A 17748-nucleotide genomic window follows, 5' to 3' on the forward strand; every position below is an offset into this window, starting at 1 on the left:
TCGCAACTCGTCTAACTGCTGCTGACAAACAAATTTTTCCACTCATTCATCCATTTATCGTGTTGGTGTGTAATAAAAGAGACAAGGTGTAATTAATTTTTATGTCACTCCAAGAGCATAATTTTCAAGTCTCTTGCGTTTTGCAGCCGCCGCGGCCGCGGGCGTAAAAAATACCAGCCTTTTTACAACTTTTCCTGTTGACAATTGACAATAATTTATTTATATTTTTTTTTTCGGTGTCTCTCCATAAGTTCAACTAAAATACTTGTTTTTTGGGGGCACAGGTCCGTGGAGGAACCACACACAAAAACATGCTATATTATGAATGAGACAGTAGAATGAATTTAAAAAAAAAAACCTGACAAATTATATTACTTTTCCTGTGCACAGTGTGCGACCAGTGACTACCGTAGTGTAAAATTTTTAACGATTTAATGAGTGCTCATAAATCATAACAATGAAAAATACGTGTAAATTAAGACTCTTGGCTGGGAGTGCGAACGCGCGGGGCAAATTGGCCCAAACGCAGAGGGGGCGATACCTACATATTCAAGAAAAGCCCCAGCAACAAACCACCAGCGTCCACAGAATGGTTGGACTTTTGATATATGGACGTTTGTACCTATTTATTAAATTTATCGCATTTAATTACACCTGTTGGGCACACAAACAGCAAATTATACACCACTATGCACTTCCCACCCGCACCCAACCCCCTCCCACCATCCCACCGCTACACACATCTCGCACATCCAAATGAAATGGTATGTAATAAAAGAATATTATAAATTTAATTGCAACAATAGCTCATATGGGAGCACTTTATGAGACGCATGGCCCTCCTTTTGCGTCTCTTTTGTGAAGATTAAATGCCATTTGTGTAAATTAATTTTGTCAGACTGATTTAAATATCAGAATTAATTACAGTCATACCCCGCATAATCAAGTCTTGGTTAAACTCTTCTTACGCATTAAAATTAATGGGTGAGAAGAGTTTAACCAAGACTTGATTAAGCGGGGTATGACTGTAGTCTCTCACGCTGACCTCAAATGACAAGAAGTTGTAATTAAATACGATTATTCTTTAAAGCACTTCACGCGCCTTTCTGCCACACTATCCATCCATATGTTGTTGTGTCTGTCTTTGGCAGAGAAATCCAAACAGATTGATTCCCGTGCGGTTAACATCTACGGAACCAGAGTTGAGATGATTTTAGATATAGTTAGGTTTGTTTTGTATAAACTTTTCAATTAAATGGAGGCGCCTGGTTTTTAACCAGGCGTCCCCATCTGTATATGTACTAATAATGTTATATTGACAACAGAACCTCAGGCGCACGGAAAAAAATAAATAGCCAAGGTAGACACAAAAAATATTTCTCCCAGCTATTTGGCGTTAGAATATAACAATGTCCAGGGTAGAAATGAATTATGTCTCTCCCAGGCATTTGAAATTTCTAGCTCAGAAATTTTAGAGAAAAATCAAAACATACAAAAATTAGGTTATGTGATGGTGTTGTTGACTTTCTCTGAAGAAGTGCAATTTTCCTGTGGACCCATTTACAGTAACATGTCATGATTTGTCGGAAAATCTCACAGTTTTCCCTGTGATTTATGAAAATGACCATTTTATGTGTGTATTGGAAAAAAAATGACAAAATTTGTGAGGCAGTTACAATTCTTTTGTAGCCGAGACTGGAGCTATAACTGGCTCGAGTACAAATTATGCGTGGCAGAGACATATAAGAATTTCTGACTTGGATATATGTCAATTTCTGTACCGTACAACTTTTTTTTTCCGTGCGGCTTAACTGAGACTTAGATAGGTAACTAATTATATACACACCATGCGTCTCCACTGCATTGATATTTCTTTTTCCCCAGTCCAATCTATAATAAAGAATTTCGCGTTTTTTTTATCTATTAGTCGTTGGGCTGTTGATACACGTTAATCCTGTCCAGCTTTGCATGCCTAAACGGCTTAACCGATCGTTGATTTACAAAAGTCAGCCCGAAATTATCTATAAATAAAAAAAATCAGACCTCATTTCAACTCTGTTTAATGTAATGATAAAATATATAATAAATTGATTCCCAGAGATGAAGAAATTGATGACAATCGATTTATTGAAATAGTTGAGAGGAGTATCAGTGGCAGAGAAGAAGAAGAAAAGTAATCAAGACCATTTTGAGAAAACTAAAAGCTAGAAATGGCCAAGAAGTTGGCCATAGAAAGAAAACACTGATTTATTTCCATTGCACATTGCCTTATTAAGTGATTAACACTCGTCTCAGCAATTTATATCTCCTCCATACAGCAAGTTCTCTGTACCACCACAGCCATTGCATCCAAAATGATAAATGACTCCACATAGTGGGATCTCCATCTCCGCCAGACAAATCGAGTTCAGCGGCGTCTGAGGCAAATGGCATTATTAGCATGCTTTCACTTTGCAATTTGTAAAAGGTTGTTGTGCAAGAAAAAAAAGAGCACTGTGAATATTTTAATTTCAAATTGACGCATTAATTGTGATTTATTGTATTTCATCCATCAGCATATTCATTCAACCAATTAACCAACAAGCTTTTTTAATACATTCCCTGCCTCACAGCTCATGAATCGATATACATTAATTTGTTCCTCAATATCTTTTTTTTTTTTTTTCAAACTAATTTGCACATAAAATGCACCCAATTGAGAGATTTCATTTATCTCACCTGTTTTTTTTTCGTTAATATATTTTGCACGGCAATTTATGGCGCCTATATGATCCCCGGAAATATCAGATGGCAAAGTGATTTGTTGTGGAGCAATAAAAAAAATTAAATTAAATCTTCGTTATAATTCAGGCGTAAGAAGTGCAAAATTGAATAATTCATTTGGAAACCGGGTTTATATAGTGCTGAAAAGCCCGCGATATGAATCGAGTGAAAAGGCAACAACCCGCTACCGCATGTCATATGATATCGTTAATATTTGTCATACGACATGTTGGGTATGTTACTGGACAAATATCGGACATGTTTGATTTTTGTCTACCTGACAAAGTACAACTTTTTCAGAGACATTTACATTGCTTCCGTCACAGAATCTCATATGATTTGTCATATGACTGTTATATGACAACATTAGACAATTTTGCATGTGCGTCATATGACTTTCTTACAACATGTTTATAGGTTTGTTTGACTTCCGGTTACAACATTTTGTATGACTGTCATACAATACGTAGTATGAATGTCAATCAATATGTCATTAAACTGTTATATTAACTGTTGTACAATTGTCAATGGACATGTTGTATGATTGTAATTAGACACGACACGCAAATGTCAATTAACGTGTCTAATGATAGTCATACAACATGTTAATTGACAGACATATAACATGTTGTATGATGGTTTTATAACGTGTTGATTGACAATTTATACTACATGTTGTATGATAGTCATACAATATGTTAAATAAAAGATTTTCTTTTTTTTCACTTTTTTTTTATTTATCCACACGGCTCCACACTCCTCAGCGTACTCCACGTATTCTGCGTCCTCCTCCTCCACTGGGGGGGGTACTGGGGGGCGCCGTTCTCGAGCAGCCTATAACAAAATAATAAAATTTTTATATAAAAAATTGAACATAATATGGGAACCTGGGGTAAAACGGTGAATTTTTGGGAGATAATTTTTCCTGAGTTCCGTGGAAATATTTGAGATTTCCCGTGACGACTATCTTATAGCAAATTTTCCGGGCTACAACTTTGTCTCAGACGATTTTTCTCTGTCTCAACGGAAAAATGCTTTTTCAGGCCATTTTCCAAACCCTTCGACATTTTCCAGTTCCAAAAATCCTGGGGTAAAATGGTTAATTGCGTTTTTTGTTCGCTACTCTTAATTTAATGAATTTCTTTTAGTAATGCACTACAATATCTATTAAGAATGAGAGATTTGTGTAAAAATTAAAACTTTTTTTTAATTAAAAAAATACAAAAAATAAAAAAAACATTAAATTTCAGAAATGACCTTTTTTAGTTTATAAAAATTAGTAATAGTGAGTGATCAAACATCCTAAATTGTATATAATAGTTATACTGATTGAGAAAAAATATCTTTTCAAAAATTTAAAAAGTTATTTTTAAAAAAAAACCCAAATTCACCAATATCTTCAAATTTTGATATGTTCTAGCCTGACTTAAAATATACCACCACTCCGAAAATAAAAAAAAATCTATGACACCGTTTAGAAGATATAGCCATTTGAAAAATTCTTGTATTTTCAAAAGTTCTAAGAGCCATATCTCTTGAACGATCGGTCCGATTTTGCTCAATTTGGTATCAAATTAAAGGCTTTTTATTTCTCTACAACTTTCTAGAATATTAGAAGTTTCCAGAACCATTCCTTAAGGTCAAAAAATGCCAAAAACTGTTTTGGTAAAACAAAAATCCGCCATTTTGTGTCCTTGGGGGTGACCTTGAAAAGGTATCGAAATATATATTAAATCATAGCTTATTTTAATACCTTTCCAAAACAAGTCACGAAATTTCTGTAGGTCTTGTAGAACTTGAGATATGACCATTTTTATCTATCAAATTGCTTAATTTCACAAAAAAATCAACTTTACCTACTAATACTGCTCAAAAATCGCATTACAACGCATAAACAAACTTCTACACGTTGTGGGACACCAACTCTTATAACTGAACGCGTTATGATTTACTTATTCTTAATGATCATCTTGTAGATTTGATGAGCTATAACTCTGTCTCAGATGAGTTCTTTCTATCTCAATGGGAAAAATGCATTTTCGGTCCTTTTTGAATCCATGCCAATCTTAATTTTTTCTTAAAGAAAACTTGAGGAGTTCTTAAGAAAATTAAAAAAATAATAACTGTTGCTAAAGAAAACTTAATAAATCATAAGTTTTTCTTAAGAAAATTTATGTCATTTGCATCAATTCTGATAAAAATTTCATTTCTATCCTAACAATTTTAAAGTTGTTTAAGATTTTTACAGAAGGTGTTCTTAAATCGTTCTATTGTAATTCTATAAAAGAAAAAAAAAACTTAGAATTTGTTCTTTTAGAAAACATTCAGAAAGATCTATCAAATGCGTTAGAAAAATAATTTTTCTTCAAAATCCCGATTAAAGAAATAAATAAAATGTCAAAATCTTATGAGATTCTTCCCAGAATATTAAAAATCTTACAACTGTCAAATTTTAAGAAAAGAAGATTTATATCAGAATATACCTCATTCTTAGGAAAACTAATTACTTTTCCTGTTGGTACAATAAAGAATTATATTTTTTGCAAATTGATTTTGAAACGCTTAACGAATGCTATAGACCGAGTAAAAGATTTTTTTTCTTTTTTTAATGTACGACAGACTTTTCAGTTTTTTTTATAAATACTTTTAAAAAACAGTAATTTATGGATGTGTAATAGATCAAATTATGAATCTTACCTTGGCTTTTGGAAGGTTTTTTTTTGCAGTATACGCTGCTGACTCTGTCTAGGCAGACATCCTAAAATATAAAATAAAAAAAAAGAATTAAATAAGGGAAAAAATATTTCAATTGCAAAACATTATGAAAATAACACAGAACTTAAGTTTATTAGACTTTACCTTACTTTCTCGTAAGTTTTCCTAATCTAGGTGGCTGGCTTTCCAGATATTTGCTCATTAAATCTAAAAAAAAAGAAAATGTAAAAAGAATTTATTCGTTCAAGTCATAATCATTAATGGAGATTTATTTTATCATCGTAAAATGAGTTTAAAGTAACTTAAGAAAAGTGAAATAAGAGGAATCACAAAGATAGTAAAAATACGTAGAATTGCAGCTAAAGAAATTTTAGGATAGAATTTTGCATAAGTTATTTTTTAAGCATCGAATTTCTAGACAAATATTAAGGAAAAAACTCCCTGAAATTCACGATTTTTTTAATCAACAATTTTTTATAAAACAAGCTTAAGAGGAGGTATCCAATAGAAGCTGAATTAGATTTTCTAATTCCAAACAAATCAATTTCCTATACCCCTTCTTAACTCAATCATATTCTTTACTAATTTTGATAAAATTAGATGTCTTTACCTTTTTTGTCATTCCGCGTTACTTTCAGTGTTTATCACCCGGCACGGCACATTAATTGCGGTTCCACATTAATTGCGACCACCCTGATGATTGTTGCCCTTTTTAATGACGATTTTTGCTTCCTCGCTGTAAAAAGCCAAAGAAAAAATTACTTTTTCTCTAAAAAAAAATCTTTCATAGAAACTTACGTAAAATCCTCGAAGTTAGTCTGCTCTGGAAGCGTCTCTTGTTTGTCTTCCACTGATCTAATTGGCTGCTACTCCGGATCAAAATGACAATCAAGGAGATCCGTTAACTCCTTGTCATCCTCCTTGAGTTCCCGCAGCTCCACAATGACATCTTTAATATCACCGAGTTTCTCCTTCCGTCAGATGTTCTGCAACTTTGTCATGTCGAAGCCCTGCTCTGCCAGGACACGTCGAAAGGTGACACCTCTTACACGATGGTAGAGAGTCGCCTTGAAGTAGTTGACAAAAATTGTGCTCAGAGAATTCTGCCTGTCCAGAATTGTTTGCTGCATACCCAATTGCTAAAGGTTCTCCTCAATTGTCGTTACCAATAACAGTCGATTCTGGCTTCTTCTCTTCCTGCTTTTCAGGCATAGAAGGCGTTTCAATTGCCTCCAGAGCAGCTTCCTTCACCTTATTGGGTTCTCCACCTTCCTCAACTTGCTGCTCCTGTTGCCTCCGGCTTTTGCTCTTGACCTTTCTGCTTTTGTACACCATTCTCCTTAACAGCTGCTTCCGGTTGCTGCACCGCAGCAGCTCCAACATCTTCCTTTTTCACCTCAACAGAAGATTATGCACAACTGATGTCGTTGCCTTGCTGTCGGATTGAGATTCATGTACGGCATTACGCATCACCCAAAAAGAGAAAAAATGAATTTTTCATTACAAAAAAAATTATTTGTTTAAAAAAAATTCAATAAAAAGCCTAAAAAGTCAGGGAAAAGTCTGCTTTGTAAAACTTACATGATATTTAGTATTTTCCGGAATACTTTGGTGTTGATTCAAGTCCGGCAAGAAGAGAAAACATAACCTGAAAAGAAGAGAAAAAATATTAGGATTTTCATGAAAATATTTTTGATTATCAGTTTATCCTCCACCACACAATCATTCTACTAATTATTATGCACAAGATAAAAGAGGAAAAACATACTTACATTGCCATTTTCCACCGAAAATTGTGTATTTTCTTCACAGCGTCAGCATTCCACCATTTTTGCACATTTTTTTCCAAAAACACTAGCGCCGCGCAGAAATTTGGCGGAAACAATAATTTTGCAATTAATTTTTATTTTTCCAAATTTTCTTTCAGAAAACGAGAAAAACTATGTAAACGCATCAAAAAGTCTCATACAAAGGTCAAAAAAATAGAATTTCTTCTCTAAAACATAAATTTTTGCATAAAATTGATAAAATCCATAAAATATACGTAAGACATGTCATACAAAAGTCTTATGATACGTTATACGTAAGTCATATGAGATATCTCTAACATCCGATTGCAAAAAATGAGCAATTTTTCGTTAGAAAACTAGAAAAAACACCTAAAACCAATTTCTGGACTCTTAAAATAACTCAGAAACATAAAATTTCCCCTCCAAATTATATATTTTTGCATAAAATTTACACATCAGACAAGTCATATGAATGTCATACAACATGTCCACTACAAATCATATGTCATGTTTCACGGCATCAAACTCTGCGGTAGCGGGAAATTGATTTAATTAGTGCTTGCCATCATTTGTGTGAACTCACATTTATTTCTCTATGGCGGCAGAATTGATTAAAGAAAGATTCTTTGATACGTTTTCTTTTGAAAATGGCGCAAAAGATGAATTTTGTGGGGAATTTTCCTGTTCCTTAATGATAGAGAACAAAGTTCCAAAAATGTACCTTCTTGGGCTCAGTTTTCTTATATTCTTCAAACATTTAAAGCTTTACTAATTCAGTTCAAGTTTAATAAGAAATATTTTATCAATGTATTGTGGTGCAATGAATAGACAATTTATTTCTTTAAAAAATATTTTCAAATTTATTTAGCACCTGATGAAAGACGAAAATAAAATTTCTAAATGTCAAAATAGCATTTAAGAAAAATATTCCCCAAGTTAGTCACAGTTTCATCCTTTGAAATGTCGTCATGTCTTAAATTTTGACATATGTAAAAATTAACTGTCATTAATTGACAGTTGAATGACAATGTCACATCTCAGCGCCAAATTCAAACATTGTACAGAAATGATACAAGAGTATACAAGAAAAATGGACAAATAACCGTTCTGGAAATGTAACGAGTTTTACTTGAATTTCCAAGAAAGGAAATAATCCTCATCTATTTCACTCATCATGCCAACCATGGTAAGAAATCACAAGAAGCTTGAAAATCTATCGTGTGTAGTCAATTGAGTGGATAGCTAATGATTTATGACACCGACAATGTGAATTGGACATCTCAATTGGTATACAAGCCTCAGAGAGCGCGATATTTTCCGTCCATTGCTTTGGGTTTTGTGATAAAGTGAGGCAGCCGATTATGTAACAACTCTTGTTGATCATACCCAACAAGAAGTTGCCTTCTTCGCCAACCAAAGCATCGCTCCCTCTGTTTATGGGTAAAAGGCATCATTGGAATCGGACACAACTCGCGCTCACTTCCAATATATACACTTTTGCACCTCAATCAACTCACATCGTTTGATGTGCGAAATCATCAAGAAGCACACACCATAAAGTGGAAAGTTAATTGATATTTTTTTTTCTTATGTCTCTTTACCTCATGCCCAGGGAGAGAGATGGCAGAAAATGGCATTTGTCAGGTCTTATTTATGGTATTTCTGCTCAATCTTGACACTCTCTTATGGACTCCATCTTCAGCAGATACCATACACGCCTCGGCTGTTTTGCAGAATTGCTGGTACTCTGCTTGAGACAATCGATGGGCTTTAATTAAAATGCTTCATCCTTCCTCCCATCATCCTCCAACCATCAATATAAACATCAGAAAATCTCATGGCTAAGCTAACACAGTTCCACATTGTTCTACCTACATTATATTCGGTATATTTTCATCATGTTGCGTTCAGACTACATTTTATTACAAATAAATAATAATTGGAATATCTATACATCGTCTTCTATTCCCTAACGTGCGTTTTATTCATTTATCTTACAATTCTCTTCGTCCATCTATTCGTGTAAGGTGATCGATACTTTTTTTTTCACTTTGATGAATGATTTTTCTTGTTTTTTTTTTTTTTTGAATATTTAATGATGATTTCTGTAATCGCATCAAGGTACATTAATTATTAGAAAATTATTTATTCTGTTAATTATTCCATAAATAAAATGTGAGTTTGCAATTTTTTTAAAGAAAGTGTATTGCATTCAGGACCAAGCAATCCTTGAAAATTTAAAATTTTGTTCTGAAAGCGCTCTTCATCCTTAGCTGTCCCTCGCCAACCTCCGACCCAGATCAGCAACGCCCAATCTCTCAAGATCCTGAGCCACTACGTCTTCCAATTCCTTACTGGGTCTGCCTCTCACACCTGGCCCCATCAGGTTTAGGTTCAGTAGCTTCTTGGGCATTTTTTCGGCCGGCATTCTATGGACATGACCTAGCCAGTGCAGTCTTGACACCCGGATTGAGGCTGTCATAAGCGGTTAAATCTTATTTCGATAAATCGATTTGACTAAAAAAAATTATTCAATTGAAATTAAAATTGAACTAAAATCATTATTGTGCGATTTTAATAAATTAAACTCATCTTTAAACCCTTTCAGGTCTACGATAAATCTAGCGAGCTGATTGAACTAAAAATAATTTTTATGGGTTTCTTTGAGCTCAAATAAGGCATTTTTGAAAGAAAATCCCAACTCAAAAATTTTCGGTTTTTCGTCCTTCCTGATCTTGTGAGTCCTTGGGGATGTCCTTTTGTGGTCATAAAATGATCAGGGATTGTAAAGACATAGTCTTGTTCTAATTTGGACTCAATATTCATAAAATAACTATACAAAATAAAATATTTTCAAAATTGAGCCTTTGGGTCAACGTATAACCCAATGGACCTGAAAGGGTTAAACTAATATTTTTATGACACTTTATTATAACCATGTTGGTGTGCGTAGAATAAAACAATCACTAACAAATTGTTTCGTTTCATTTAGAACGTTTAGGACAAGTCAATTCTAACGATTCTAACAGTTTTTTTTCTTAGATGATTTTATATTGATATACTATCAGAAAGTGGTCTCTAAAGGGGTAAAAGTTCAACTAACTAGATTTGCTAAAACTGGCAAATAAGGATACACTTAAAATAGTTTTCGAGACTGATTTTGATTCTGAAGTCAATATTGAAACAAAATCTTGTAATCTTGACTCAAGAATTTGAAGATATTTTTTTTTATTTAATATTAAAATCATTTTTTTGAATGAATTTTGAAAAACAAACTATTCTTAAAAATTACCAGAATTCCATAAAACCATATTTTAAAATTTTACAAATTGCTTTTTATGTAAACTTGAATTTTTGACACTATGAAACACACTTTTTAAGTTTTTTTAAATATTGCACTAAATAAAATTTTATAAGCTATTAAAAATAATCCATATTTTCCTATCCATCCTGTATCTATGTAAAATATAATGTGTTTGTTTATTCACTTTTTATTAACCTAATAAAAGCAGGATTTGCTAGAAAAAGTTGTGAACAATTGAACAAAGATGAATGTTCTTATGTCGCTGTAAGGAAATGTACAACATTACTTCTCTGCCACCCACTCATAGCGCCCATTATAACATGTATAATAATGTAGATTTTATGCTACAATGTATGCAGTACAATGTTGTCGTCTCTTGTTCTTTTGGTCAATTTGTCGCGAACCTTTCCCTTTTGTCCTGCAATCGTCTCTCCACAACTCTCTGTTTTTGTGCTCTGTGTGACTATCAGTTTACTAATTAACATCAATGTTCTGTTCTAGAAACATTGCTTAAAACAATAATTTTCTTTAATTAGCTATATAAGTTAATTTCCATGTTATTCAAAGTATTTTCACCATAATACTTTTCTTCGTGGAAACATTGAATGATCACCCTACATTAAACATTAAAAGGAAAACGCCTAAAAACCCGTAAAACCTCCTCTAATAAATAAATAAACGGTGTATCAGTATAATTTTTCCTAATGGGAATGTCGATTGAATAATCAACTGGATTCGGTGTTTTCGTCCTTCTTCATCATAGCCTCCCGTTGGGCCTTGATCTCATCAATCATACCCCCAACGAGAGGATGAAGATTCTTCCCGTGGACAGAGTCTATGAACTCTTTGTGCTTCCCCACACAGTTATCCCTTTTCTCATACTCAAATGCCTGCAACACCATATCCAGGCGATCGAGATCCTTGATAAATCGGGATTCGGGGCTGGTGCTCTCCTCATACTCCTAAGGAGATTTTCAATAAAATAAACAGAGATTGCAAAAAGAAATTTTCTTTTCTTGTAGATATTTCCTTACATGGAAAAGTTCCATCATGTGGTCCCCTCGAGGGCTTATCAACTTCGTAATATCTTCCATGGCCTTCATCTCACGTTGCTTCTTCTCCTCCCTGGAGATTCCACAGTAGGGTGTTATGTCACCCACTATGCACTCTGCTAAATCATGCACAAGTGCCAATTCCATGCACTTAATCCTGTCAAGTCCCTCCGTGCCATCCAGAAGGAACGTGACCATGGACATTCTGTACATGTGTGCGGACACCGTTTCGCAATCCTGAACATTCCTCAGCACCCATCCAGTTCTCTTCAGATGCTGAATGTATAAATAAATTTTAAAATAAACACCTACATCATCAAAGGGGTAATTAAAGAAGAAATTCACACCAAATGTTCCGAAAAATTGCGCTAATCATCCAATAAACACCTTTTCTTTAATTTCCTCATTGAAAGAAAAAAAAATGTTTAGCACCTACCTTTAAATTTCCCACCAATTCCAGAAATTTTATCAAATCCTTGCTTCTGGCGCCAGCCACTGTACTCTGAGCCATTTTGGGTATCCTTGAGAAGTCAACACACTGCAATGCAGAGGATTCTCGAGGATGATTCCTTGGAAAATTCCGTTTAATGTTGATCCATGAGATCGATAACCTCAAAAATCTCTGCATTGCGAGACACAAAACACCAACACAACAAAAAAGTGCCCGAAACAAAATATTGACGTACCAACTTGACAGTGCAAATGAAGTCAAAGAAGAAGAAGAATAAACAGTGTCAGAACACAATTTTATTTCTATCAGTGTACTTTTTTCCAAAATATTTTACCTATTTTTTATATTTTTAAGGAACTTTGAGACTTTAGTACTTAAAAGAAGTAAAACTAATAATTTTCTTAAGGCCGCTAATAAGACAAAACATATTAATACTTTTCTAGACCTTTCTAGAATTTTTCTATTTTTTCCAAATACCAACGGCTCCATTCAAAAGTCAATGTAAACGTCATTTTTCTTCTGAAACTTCAGTGTAGTGAAAGATTTTTCATTCCAGAAGCGATAAAAAAAGGGTTGTTTTTCGTGAAAATTTTTGTGAAAATCAAATTGTTTGTGTGTGTGCTTGATGGCAACATCACCCAGCTCGAGTATGGAGAGTGCAGCCACAATCACAACCACCGAAGTGATAGCACGACCAGCCAACGGAATTGAGGTAAAAAGAACATTTTGTGGAGACTTTTGGGACATTTTTGGGGCGCTATTCCGTCAAATAAGTTTGCAAAGAACATGCTGACCGTGCAGAAGTGTCGAATCACTGAGAAATTCGCGAGATATTTGCGGAAATTCTCATCAAATGCCACAAGGTCAGATGGAATCGAGAACACATCATCAGCTTCCGCTGGAGCTCCTCTCCGAGGAATCCGTGTACTGGACCTCACGCGCATCATTGCAGGTCCCTATTGTACCATGATCCTGGGAGATTTGGGAGCAGATGTGATAAAGGTGGAGAAACCCGGATCTGGAGATGAGTCACGACACTGGGGACCTCCATTTATGCCCAACAGCACAGATTCCGTCTACTTCATGGCCAGCAATCGCAATAAGCGGAGTATTTGTGTTGATATGAAGCGTGGGCGTTCAATTCTCGAAGATTTAGCTCGTAAATGCGATGTCTTGGTTGAGAATTACGTTCCCGGAAAACTCAAGCAGTTCGGATTGGACTACGAATCACTCCGGAAGATTAATGAACGACTAATATACTGCTCTATAACCGGCTACGGAAGTCGCGGTCCCTACGCCAAGAGACCAGGATATGATGTTATTGCTGCCTCTATGGGAGGACTTTTGCACATAACAGGAGCACAAGATGGACCTCCGGCTAAAGTAGGAGTTGCAATGACGGACATTGCAACGGGGTTGTATGCTCATGGAGCAATTCTGGCAGCTCTCCTGGCTCGCAGGGACACTGGGAGGGGTCAAAAGATAGACGTAGATCTCCTTTCAACCCAAGTCTCGTGCCTCATTAACGTTGCCAGTAACTACCTGAATGCCGGCTTGGAAGCAAAACGCTGGGGTACATCGCATTCCTCAATTGTTCCCTATCAAGCCTTTAAAACAACCTCAGGATACGTGACGATTGGTGCTGGGAGTGATGCGCACTTTGAAGCTCTTTGCAAGTTCCTTGGAATCCCAGAAATATCCAGCAATCCCAAATTCCTCACCAATACACATAGGGTGGAACACAGGAAGGAACTAATTGAACTGCTGGAGGGTATTTTCCAAAAGAAGAGTACATCCGAGTGGATGGAGGTCCTCAAGGATGCTCCTTTTCCCGTGGCTCCCATTAACTCCATCAGGGATGTCTTTGAAGATGAACACGTAAAGGCTATCGGGTTAGTCAAAAGCATCCCACATCCAGCTGCTGGATCAGTTAAAGTTGTGGGTTCTCCTGTTAGCTACAGTGAAGCAGTCAACAGCGTCCGGACAGCTCCTCCAATCCTAGGTCAGCACACAGCGGAAGTTCTGCAGGAAGTCCTGGAGTATAGTCAGGAAGTTGTTGAGAAATTGATGAAAGAAAAAATTATACAATAAAACTTTTTCAAATTACATATTTGTGCAATTCTTTGAAATATGTTAGAATTTCATCAAAATTTTATTAAAATTTTGAAGAAAAATTCAAAAATTAAAGAAATTTTCTTTCAATTTACCTTTTTAGGAAGCTCCCGTTCTCAGGCTTCGTTTGCACAAGCCCAAGAGCGACAAGAAGGTTTCCTGGAATTCAGACACAGTGGACAATGAGGGGATGGGCAAGAAGAAATCCAAATGTTGCTGCGTCTACCACAAACCACTGAATTTTGGTGAGAGTTCATCGGAGGATGAGGATGAATGTGAGCATTGCTTCGGGCATGTGGAGATGCGGAAAAAGAAGCGAATACCACCTGATGGTGATGCAGATGATGATGGATCAAAACCTCCAGAAGGGTTTGATGAAGCAGACGGCGCAGGACCAAGCCGTGATTCCGGGGGAGGTTCACGGGGTCCTCCGGGAGAGTCATCGAGTCGCGGTTAAAATGATCCTATGCCCTTTTAATAATTATTGTACTTTAGATTCCATAAATAAAATGCCTTTAAAATGTTTTTATCCGTTGGTCCGATCGCGATGAAATTTGCTACAGAGACTACTTACACCAGGCGGTTTCAGATGGCCGTATTCATTTTCCCCCCAGAGCCCCCCTTCGTAGCGCCCCCATAAAAATTTAATTTAATGTAATTTTTGCGAATTTTTGAATTTGGCGCCCTTTTTGGTACATTTTGTTGAAGAGAAAATAAGATGGATGCATTTCACCGCTATCCGTCTCCCTCACACATTCACTTTTTCGCAATTTTCTCGCGTTTTCCGCCGAATTTTCCGGCCGGAAGTGGTTTTTTGTGACCAGGAAAAAGCTTTTGAATTTTTGGCATGAAAAATTCCAAAAGTTCGCGAAAATCCATTTCTGGGAAACGAGAGTCGTGTAAAATCCCCAACCGTCAAAATTTCCGCGGGCCCTAAATTCCGCACGGAGGAGCTCCCCGGGGACTCCGGAGCACCCGTAAGTGCCCCAGGAGCCGCAAAAATGTGTTTTGTACCCAAAAATTTGGAAAAAAATAAGGAAAATAGTATTTTTGTAACAAACAAAAAAAAAGTTCGTTAAAGCTCAAATTTTATTATTTGGGCCAGACGCATGGCAGCGCTGATAGTTGGTCGAGGAGAAAATGAGACGGGATACACATGCTATTTCACCATGATTCTCTTACTCGCTCGTCAGTGATACTGTCTCCCTCACACATTCACTTTTTCGCAATTTTCTCGTGTTTTCCGCCGAATTTTCCGCCAAAAACAGTTTTTTTGTGACCAGGAAGCGACGCCGCGTCGATTGGCATCATTGGTTTGAAAAGTTCGCGAAAATCCATTTCCGGGAAAAAAAGTGCGTGTAAAATCCCCAACCGTCAAAATTTCAAATTTTTAAGTTCAACCGTCAAAATTTCCGCGGGCCCCAAATTCCGCACTGAGCGTCTTCCCGGGGGCCCTGGAGCACCCGGAAGTGCTCCAGGAGCCTCAAAAATGTGTTTTGTGGAAAAAAACTTGGCGGAAAAACAAAGAAAATCGTATTTTTTTTAAGAGTAAAAAAAAGTTCGTTGAGTTCAAATTTTATCAAAATCGGTGCAAATGCAGTACCTTGTGGGACATTCTAATAAAAAATTTCAGTGTTTGATGCCCTTTTTGGGACACATCGCCATTGCTTCATTTCCACAAGTTTCTTCTGCAAATTCTTGTATTTTCTTTGAAGAAAAAGCCATTTTTGGTGCCCAAAACATCACGTGAACTGCTCTAAAGTACCTTTTGCACCTACAGGATACCATGACGCGTGAGTATTTGATTTGTTTATGCGTAAATAGTGGGTGGGAATTGGGGGAAATTGCGTTTTTGTGATATTATGATGAATGACAAAATGGCAAAGTCCCCGTGATAAGAGGCCCCAAAATTGATAAAAACTTCTTTAGGTGGAAATCAGCGTGATTTGGCCCGTGCCAAGAATCTCAAAAAGCAGGCTGACAAGCAAAAAGGTAAAAAGGACGAAAGTGGTTTGTCGTTGGAGCAACGAAAACAGAGGTGAGACTTCCGTCTTCATGCTTCCCGGAATCGCCGGGCACTTCCGTCACAATTGAAACGTAGTCTGTTTGCAGGGATGCTGACGTGATGCGAGAGAAGCAAAAGAAGAAGGAAGCTGCACAGGGACAAGCATCGGGGAGTAGATAAATAAAATGGGGTCACGGTGCCCACAAAGTCTATCTCCCCGGAGGCATTACAACTATATATTGAGCAAACGCATAACCAGCTTTTCGCAGATTTTCCACACCCACGCACGTAAACGGAACACCTAAACGCAGATGCCGACAGAGCGAGAAATGGTGTGAATAAAATGGATTTTATTACCGGAAAAATAATTTTTTGGGAAGATCTCACTTTAGTTCTCCGCACGCTACGATGGAAATCTTTTGCGTTGGTGTTCCACTCTTTGTGCCACACTTTTCGATTTTCCTCAAAACATCCGCACCACTGATTACATGCCCAAATACAACGTGCTTCCCATTGAGCCAGTCTGTCTTTGTGGTGCACAGGAAGAACTGGGAGCCATTGGTATTGGGTCCGGAATTGGCCATGCTCAATGTTCCAAAGCCTGTGTGCTTCAAATCAAAGTTCTCATCTGCAAACTTCCTGCCATAGATCGATTTGCCCCCTGTGCCGTTTTTGTTTGTAAAGTCACCACCCTGTGGAAGAGTTTTGTGGTCAGGAAGTTCAGAAGTTCAAAAAAAAAGTATTTTTTTTTTTACCTGGCACATGAAATCCGGGATAACACGATGAAAAATGCTTCCCGCATAGCCAAATCCCTGCTCTCCTGTACACAGTGCCCGGAAATTTTCTGCAGTCTTTGGCACAACATCCGCCCTCAGGAGCATTATTATCCGCCCAGCATCGCTATTTCCAATCCGGATGTCAAAGTAAACTTGGGGATTCCTGCTTTCGGTTGTTTTAACTTCCTTTGGCTCTTCCTCTGTTGTCACTCCTTCTGCCACAGTTCCCTCAGCAGCATCCTCCTTGTTCTTCAGTGTCGCTCCTGCGTGTTTAATGAGCCAGCTGTCTTCTGCCCACACGGGTCTATTGCTACCCTCCTTTATCCTCTGTGGCTTGGCCAGATTTACCCGAATTGTTCGCCCATATAGCTCGGAATCATTCATATTGTCTATGGCAGCAGCCGCATCTTCCGGACTCTCGTACTCAATGAAGGCAAAACCCCGGTGTTTCTGAGATTCATAGTCAATGGGCACTTGGATGTCCACTAAATCACCAAAAGGTATAAAAGCATCATTCAGGAGCTTCTCAGTCACTTCCTCTGCCAATCCTCCCACATAAATTGTCCTTTTTTCACTCATTTTCACACAAATAAACAAAAGCAATGTTTTCTTTTCGTTTTCACATAAACATAACCTCAAATAAAAACGACGAAAGCGCCGCGCTATGGTGAACACGAGAAAACATATTCTTCAATTCCGCCAAAAAAAACTTCTTCGGGAGATTTCAACGTAAAATGAGACGGGAAACCCGCGAGAGAGAAAATGAAATCACAAAGAAAA

General features: G+C 36.7%; 5 protein-coding genes and 1 long non-coding RNA gene across 8 annotated transcripts; 3 read left to right on the plus strand and 3 right to left on the minus strand.

The window, feature by feature from the left end:
- Positions 1 to 3478: 3478 nt before the first annotated feature.
- LOC129790983 (uncharacterized) lies at positions 3479 to 7802 on the minus strand. Of its 3 annotated transcripts, none has more exons than XR_008750652.1 (7): positions 7251 to 7802; positions 7060 to 7126; positions 6277 to 6909; positions 6089 to 6214; positions 5623 to 5685; positions 5461 to 5521; positions 3479 to 3597 (listed from the first exon to the last, which is right to left on the minus strand). It is a non-coding gene; the product is annotated as an uncharacterized LOC129790983 (long non-coding RNA). The 3 variants fall into 3 exon arrangements; XR_008750650.1 differs by having other exon boundaries at positions 6277 to 6913; XR_008750651.1 differs by having other exon boundaries at positions 7060 to 7802.
- Positions 7803 to 10459: 2657 nt separating this feature from the next.
- Positions 10460 to 12317, minus strand: LOC129790987 (5'-deoxynucleotidase HDDC2). Its single transcript, XM_055828845.1, has 3 exons — positions 12061 to 12317; positions 11607 to 11900; positions 10460 to 11534 (listed from the first exon to the last, which is right to left on the minus strand). The coding sequence occupies exons 1-3, from the start codon at positions 12250 to 12252 to the stop codon at positions 11298 to 11300; spliced, it is 723 nt and encodes a 240-aa protein (XP_055684820.1). The 5' UTR covers positions 12253 to 12317; the 3' UTR covers positions 10460 to 11297.
- A 273-nt stretch (positions 12318 to 12590) lies between these two features.
- Positions 12591 to 14712, plus strand: LOC129790988 (E3 ubiquitin-protein ligase PPP1R11-like). The gene is made up of 2 exons (XM_055828846.1): positions 12591 to 12787; positions 14291 to 14712. Exons 1-2 carry the CDS (start codon positions 12701 to 12703, stop codon positions 14642 to 14644), a joined length of 441 nt encoding a protein of 146 aa, XP_055684821.1. The 5' UTR covers positions 12591 to 12700; the 3' UTR covers positions 14645 to 14712.
- Positions 12784 to 14181, plus strand: LOC129790984 (succinate--hydroxymethylglutarate CoA-transferase). Its single transcript, XM_055828843.1, has one exon. It carries the CDS (start codon positions 12862 to 12864, stop codon positions 14164 to 14166), a length of 1305 nt encoding a protein of 434 aa, XP_055684818.1. The 5' UTR covers positions 12784 to 12861; the 3' UTR covers positions 14167 to 14181.
- Positions 14713 to 15821: 1109 nt separating the features above from the next.
- Positions 15822 to 16557, plus strand: LOC129790989 (putative SERF-like protein). The gene is made up of 3 exons (XM_055828848.1): positions 15822 to 15980; positions 16117 to 16225; positions 16300 to 16557. The coding sequence occupies exons 1-3, from the start codon at positions 15974 to 15976 to the stop codon at positions 16370 to 16372; spliced, it is 189 nt and encodes a 62-aa protein (XP_055684823.1). The 5' UTR covers positions 15822 to 15973; the 3' UTR covers positions 16373 to 16557.
- LOC129790986 (peptidyl-prolyl cis-trans isomerase E) lies at positions 16523 to 17621 on the minus strand. The gene is made up of 2 exons (XM_055828844.1): positions 16948 to 17621; positions 16523 to 16884 (listed from the first exon to the last, which is right to left on the minus strand). The coding sequence occupies exons 1-2, from the start codon at positions 17545 to 17547 to the stop codon at positions 16576 to 16578; spliced, it is 909 nt and encodes a 302-aa protein (XP_055684819.1). The 5' UTR covers positions 17548 to 17621; the 3' UTR covers positions 16523 to 16575.
- Positions 17622 to 17748: the final 127 nt, after the last annotated feature.

The sequence above is a fragment of the Lutzomyia longipalpis genome, chromosome 2 (assembly GCF_024334085.1).
Source record: "Lutzomyia longipalpis isolate SR_M1_2022 chromosome 2, ASM2433408v1".
Classification (NCBI taxonomy): domain Eukaryota; kingdom Metazoa; phylum Arthropoda; class Insecta; order Diptera; family Psychodidae; genus Lutzomyia; species Lutzomyia longipalpis.

What these genes read in the sequence shown, in the direction of transcription:
- LOC129790988 (XM_055828846.1), top strand. Translation starts at nt 12,701, where the DNA reads ATGGCAACATCACCCAGCTCGAGTATGGAGAGTGCAGCCACAATCACA. An exon ending in GACCAGCCAACGGAATTGAG is followed by an intron (nt 12,788 to 14,290) that starts GTAAAAAGAACA and finishes TTACCTTTTTAG; the next exon opens with GAAGCTCCCGTTCTCAGGCT.
- LOC129790989 (XM_055828848.1), top strand. An exon ending in TTGGAGCAACGAAAACAGAG is followed by an intron (nt 16,226 to 16,299) that starts GTGAGACTTCCG and finishes GTCTGTTTGCAG; the next exon opens with GGATGCTGACGTGATGCGAG.
- LOC129790987 (XM_055828845.1), bottom strand. Translation starts at nt 12,252, where the DNA reads ATGCAGAGATTTTTGAGGTTATCGATCTCATGGATCAACATTAAACGG. An exon ending in AATTGGTGGGAAATTTAAAG is followed by an intron (nt 11,901 to 12,060) that starts GTAGGTGCTAAA and finishes TTATACATTCAG; the next exon opens with CATCTGAAGAGAACTGGATG. An exon ending in ACATGATGGAACTTTTCCAT is followed by an intron (nt 11,535 to 11,606) that starts GTAAGGAAATAT and finishes AAATCTCCTTAG; the next exon opens with GAGTATGAGGAGAGCACCAG.
- LOC129790984 (XM_055828843.1), top strand. Translation starts at nt 12,862, where the DNA reads ATGCTGACCGTGCAGAAGTGTCGAATCACTGAGAAATTCGCGAGATAT.
- LOC129790986 (XM_055828844.1), bottom strand. Translation starts at nt 17,547, where the DNA reads ATGAGTGAAAAAAGGACAATTTATGTGGGAGGATTGGCAGAGGAAGTG. An exon ending in TCCCGGATTTCATGTGCCAG is followed by an intron (nt 16,885 to 16,947) that starts GTAAAAAAAAAA and finishes ACTCTTCCACAG; the next exon opens with GGTGGTGACTTTACAAACAA.